This window comes from Ixodes scapularis, unplaced genomic scaffold, assembly GCF_016920785.2.
Source record: "Ixodes scapularis isolate PalLabHiFi unplaced genomic scaffold, ASM1692078v2 PGA_scaffold6__148_contigs__length_123643588, whole genome shotgun sequence".
NCBI lineage: Eukaryota > Metazoa > Arthropoda > Arachnida > Ixodida > Ixodidae > Ixodes > Ixodes scapularis.
Genome location: NW_024609881.1, coordinates 32,222,001 through 32,227,951, shown reverse-complemented (window position 1 = coordinate 32,227,951; position 5,951 = coordinate 32,222,001). Strand labels below are relative to the sequence as shown.

Sequence of the window (5,951 nt, the reverse complement as noted above, 5' to 3'; positions counted from 1 at the left end):
ACGTGAAACTTACACGGCATTGGATTGGTTTCAATGACCCGTAGCATCAGCGCCGCGGTACGTCGTTGAAAGGGCGCATGGCGAACCGGTGCGATGAGGAGCGCAAGTTCATCTGCTTCTTTTGCAGGCGTTGTGATAACGTCAGAATACCGAACTCTGATTGGCTCCGTTTAAAGGATAGTGGGTAGACCTCAAAGCGAGCTGCCTTGAGGTCATACCCACTATCCTACAATCAAAGCCAATCAGGGCTCGACGTCTTTCTGACCTCACCACAACCCCTGCAAAAAGAAGCAGAGGAACCTGCGCTTCGCATAACACTAAGAACACAAGGCTCGCTACTTCCACTCTTAAAAGTCAAAACTCTAGCGAAATTACGCAGCGCCACCTAGCTTGCGTCAGCGCCGACGCCAGCGCGTCTCGCAGGGTCTCACAACGAGTGCGACGCTAGAACGCGGCGACGCCACGACGCACGCGTCTGCCGCTTGGCGGCGACCTTCCTCGAGCTTTAGGCCCGCTTCAGATGGAGCAATTTCACCCAGCAACTTGACGTCACAACACCAGCAACACGGGTCGTCTGCGTTCACACGAAGCAACAAATTGCTACGACTTGCTATCATCATTATTCACTTTGAAATTTCTCGCAATATTTAGACACTCAGCTACGCGCTCAAAACGTGCTTTTATATCTTTGAATGGCCTTGAGAATACTAACTCATCTTTCTGAAAATGTTTATTTCGAAAAACGATCGATTTCAAACCAGAACCAAGTTTTTAGCTGCCATCATCACCACGGGGGTGTCACGTGAAAATATCGCGTCCCTGATTGGCTGCTGCCGCTTCAAACGGCTTCGAGTTGTTCGAGTTGGTCGTCCGTTTCGAGCCGGACCCGATCTCAGCAATGCTCAGCAATTCGTGTCGATCTACGGAAACCTAGGGAACAACCCGCCAGCAACCTCAAAATTGCTGTAAAAATTGCTGAAGCGGGCCTTAGCGAGTTTGCCACTTGGGGCGCGTCGGGGATCTACAAACGATGACGTCTTGCGCAGGTCTTCCCTTCTAGATTCAATTTGTTTGAGTCTGACGCTGTCTTTGTCGTTATTTTCGTTTCTTCTATTTTGCATGCTTCACGTACCATCACCGGGTCTCGATTTTTTTTTTTATAAATTATGCTTTTTTTATTGACATATGAGCTCATGACGGCTTGGCGTAAGATATTTAAAATATCGGGAATTTTGATTTGATTTATTTTACTAGAGATTATATATGGAGGCTCTGAATCCAAATGTCAAACTCTGTCCAAGAACCCAGTATAGATTTGATAAACATTCCATACGGTACTAAGACCTGCGGCGTTAATTCTTCCGCGACAAAATGGTTAATTGGGCTAGTTTGTTTATGTATATTCAGATCAAAACGGCTAAGAAGAACGGAGACAATGAAGACAAAACAACAGAGAGCGCTTTTAATATTGCGTACGTTACCTTAAAGCGACTAACACAAAGGTATGATGCTATCGCTCCTGTAATTGTAATTTGGGTCTAATATGTTTTTATAAATAAACATCACTACAGGTAGTGCCGCTTGGAACACAAGTAAAGAAGCAGATATAGGCTGTGTTTTCAATTTCACTGCATGACAGGCCTACGTCGTTAAAAAAAAGACAGGAATTGTGTCAAAGCTTAATTTTGATACTGTACTACAACACCAGTGAATAAGTGCTTTCACAAGCTATTTTGCATGTATGGCACCAGCAATTGTTTGGTGACAGAACGAATTAATTTTTATACTTGAATTTTTACAATGTCTTTTCGTGATTCTGACTTTATGCACAATCATTACAACGCTTTTTTTTTTTAAAGATTGTGTTAAATTAAACATACAAAAATACCAAAATTCGAACTTCGAGACATTTCTGTTTCTCTACCACCTTCACCTTCTCTTCTCTTATCACTTTTCGTAATTTATACCACCTGGATAAGAGGAGAATACCGGAGACTACAAAACGCTGCATAAGATGATTATTATAATTTTTTTTTATCGTTTGAGTTGTTTTTACGCACGCACCATGGCAAAAAATGTACTCGATGTATGGCCGCCAGTCACACTCCCACATCCCTAAGAATGTTCTGAAAGCGGAACTCCGCAAAATGCTCAGACGGTTGTTCTCACCTTGAATGTGCAGCTAAATTCGCGCTTAAACAAGAGCACCAACAAAGACACTTCCGATGCAGAAGGCACAATACTCCTGTTTGGATGGCCATAACGACTAGCATGTGAACAAGTAGACAGCAGCCGAGTATAATACTGCCCCTGAGATTCTTCAGTTTGGACAAAGGACGACTCCTTTGTCCAAATGTTCCTTCAAATCCCGCCAGTAAACGCGCAACTATCTTTCAACGGGTGTGGGATATCAAATGCAACACCCAAAAGGTCATCTTTCAGTACCTGACTGCCTCTTATCTTACCAAGGGAGCCTCATTTTATTCTTTCGTTATACTGCTATCTGCAATCAGCAAAGCTCATATTGTGCTGCAGCGTAACATTTAATTAGAGTGGTGCTTTTTTACAAACAAAAACATATAAGCTGAGCTCCAGATAAAGTTGAAGCTTGGGCGAGTTGGAAGATGCTTGAGGATTAAAACAGCGCGAAGGACGGGGCCCGGTTGAAGAAACACACAGACAGCGTTCTGTCAATCTCATTGTTCATCCAGTTTCTCGTCCTCTGAACTGTTTAAATTTTCATGGAGCTCCAGCAAGACTCCAGCGAAACGCCAAGAACTGAACCCGTATACCAAATGAATGCAAAATCATTCTCTTGACAGTTTATAGGGAAATGTGAAATGAGTAAGAAGCCAAGGGGTATCCCACCAATAGTTCTTACCTCCACGTGTTCTGTCTTCACAGTTCACAGCGCACGTTGACAATAAATGCGCCCACTAAAGCCAGCCTAACAATACTCATAGCGCGTCTTCGCCTGCTTAGGTCTCACAAATGACGCGAACAGATACTGATAAGCCTACATCATGGCACCTCCACCGCTGTGCAGCTTCTAAACTCAAATGAATGACGCGGAATGACCCGCAATGGCCGCTATTACTGCCAACAAAACTTCTGACAACAACGATGCTGCTTCTGCGGCTTTCGCAGCAGACGGGGATTTCAGCAGCGTCCATGCCCGTTCGGGCTCCTTGAAGCAGCGGTTCAGAACCGGATCGTAGATTCCCGTCGATCCAGGACACTTTCCGGCATTCACGAAATTACTCTTCACGCTGAGCACAACGTGCATTCCTTCCGGTAGGTCGTTGCCGGCCCCTGCCGCGCGAGCTCCACACTCCAGAGCACCCAGCTTGAAAGGAGAGACACCTCCGCTACACCTGTAGCAGTGGAAGTTCTTGTAGTTGGCCATGCGGCTGGGCGAGTACACCATTGCCGTGTAGCGTCCACAGAGGTCTACGTCGCGTGGGTTTGAGTGATCACGGCACGTTGAGACGGCGAGTCTGCACTCTCGAACACCGACCAGCTCGTGAAAGAAGCTTTCCGACGCCGTTTCTGCTAGGTGAAGATGGCAGCTCAGGCCGGACGTGCTCGGGCCATACATTGTACGACTCCTCTGACTGTAACTGCCTCTAGACAGCAAGGTCAACACTCGTGCGGCATCCCATGCCCGGTTGCAGTCTAGACGAACGGTCCAGGGCCGCAAGCTGTCAGCGTCGCCGTGGCAGACGGCGCAGAAGATATTAGCGTACATGGTCCTGGAAATCACACTGTACACGGGTACGTCTTGAAGCGATTTCAGCTGCGATCCTTGCCGATGGCAGTGCTTCACGATGCCGTCTTCGTGGTCTTCGTCGAAGTCCGCTGGACAGTCGGCCTGCCCGTAGAACTCCCGTCCGGCGTGGTACAGGCACATCCAAGACACCTGCCGAGGCGTCGGGTAACCCTTGTCGACGCAGCAGTCGCCGAATCGAACGCAGTCCGGGTCGCAGCGGCACATGAAGGGCGACGTGGAAAACTCGGGGCTGCCACCGCACAAATCCGATTCGTCGGACGCGCACACGCCGGCGGACAGGCGTTCCCGCCGGACAAAGTCCCACCAGGGCAGGCCGTCCTCCTCTTGATCCTCCGCCGCAGTCGAGTGCCTGGACGCAATCAGCATAACAACGAGCAGTGCCAGCGAAACCCGCGATAACAACGCCGACATGGCTCCCCTACAGACCCGCGGCGGCGGCAGCATCTCGCAGCTCGCTGTCTACTCGAGATCGTTCCCGCGCCGCTCCGATCTTCCGCGCTGGCAGCGCTGACAGGCCACGAGCAGACGGGGGGACCCACGTGATCCGAATCTCGACCACCACATCGCAAACAAACGGCGCAAAATAGCCGACTGCTGCCGCGGCCTACCGCCCTCCTGCCCGCATGCGGCTGACGCCTGTTCGCTCGTGCGCCGGCCAGAGGCATCTGGCGCTCCCCGGCAATCACTCCGGCCTCCTCGCCTCTCGGTGGACGAGGTGCCGAGCCAACGAAGATTGCTCCCTCGGGGCTTGGTCGCAGCGCTGACGTAAGCGGCGGGAACGTTCAAAACCGCCCCCGCACGTCAACATCGAGACGGGAGTAGACGAAGCACGCGATTCGGTTGTCCCTTCGTTGTGCTCTTTCAAAGTCTGGACGTCGGCTCGAGCGGAAGTTGCAGGGGTTGGGGGGGGGGGGGGGGGGGGGGGGGGGGGGGGGGGCCGCAGGAGGATGTATTACACACCAGTGTTTGCACAGGTTGGGGTGGAGGAAGCGCGGGCTTCGCTTGTCACTTTATGTTGCGTTACGTCGGAACATCGGCCAGGGCGGAAGTTGGTATCAGATGGGTCAATAAAGGGCTGACTCCACGCCACGTCAGGTGGTGCTTTGTACCAAAGTTGGGAAATACTCCAACTACGTTGTACACTTCAAGTAGGATTACAAAACTGTACTTTACTTGAAGTACATACATTCTCTTAATATAATAATAATAATATTAATCAATCAATCAATCAATGTTTTTATTCGTGCCCAGGAACAACCTTGCGGTCTTGGTACAGGTGCACTGTGTTAACCTGTAAGGCAGAACAGGGCATAAAGCAATAGTACGGACAACACACATAACGGACAAGACCTAGAAAAATACACTTAAAAATTATAAAAAGTAAACACAAAGTCACAACACACGATAAGCTTAATGGTACTACCGCCACCACCAATTGCTAGAAAGAAAGAAAAAAAAATGCATTCAAAGTGGGGAATTTCGGCGTGAACGCCGCAAGTTAGTGCATACAGTTCAAATTTAAGTGATGGCCTTTAACGTTTTTACAAACTGCAGCGTGTTATTGTTAAATATGTCGAGTGTTTCAGAGAAAGAAGAATTATAAGTATGCCCAAGTCTGGACACAGGATCGTGGAGGTTGAGTAGACGCCTGTTGCAGAAGGACGCATTTTGCCTTGTTTTTAGAGGAATTTTTAAGAGTACTCTTGACGTCAATACCGTGCAATCAGTGACGGCGTGGACAAGTTTGTATAAAAATAAGATATCGGCAAGTTCTCTCCTACGAAGCAGGGTAGGTAGTGCCACGCTACGCTGAACAGGGACAGGGACATCAGTAGTGGTGGGCACAATGCGCGCTGAGCAACGATGTCTATAGATGGAAAAAAACTTGTTCTGAACCCGTTCTATTTTCGAGGAATTTGTGGCACAAATTCCATTCCATACAACAGAAGCGTATTCAAGCTGTGGTCGACACAATGCACTGTAGAGTATAAGAAATGTGCAGGGGTTAATAAACTCTTTAGTGATGCGGCACGCACTCCCGAGCGTGCGTAGAGCTGCGTTCACGATGTGATCCACATGACTGGAGAAGTGTAAGGTGCTGTCAAACACCACGCCAAGATCTTTGATTCTGTTCATACGTTCTAAAAGGTCTGTCTGAATA

General features: G+C 48.7%; 1 protein-coding gene across 1 annotated transcript; it reads right to left on the bottom strand.

Moving 5' to 3' along the window:
* Positions 1 to 1,148: 1,148 nt before the first annotated feature.
* Positions 1,149 to 4,654, bottom strand: LOC120840048. The gene has a single exon (XM_040210483.2). The coding sequence runs from the start codon at positions 4,232 to 4,234 to the stop codon at positions 3,056 to 3,058; it is 1,179 nt and encodes a 392-aa protein (XP_040066417.1). The 5' UTR covers positions 4,235 to 4,654; the 3' UTR covers positions 1,149 to 3,055.
* Between the last annotated feature and the right edge of the window lie 1,297 nt (positions 4,655 to 5,951).

Bases quoted from the DNA above. Each gene is read 5' to 3' on its own strand.
- LOC120840048 (XM_040210483.2), bottom strand. From the start codon at position 4,234: ATGCTGCCGCCGCCGCGGGTCTGTAGGGGAGCCATGTCGGCGTTGTTA.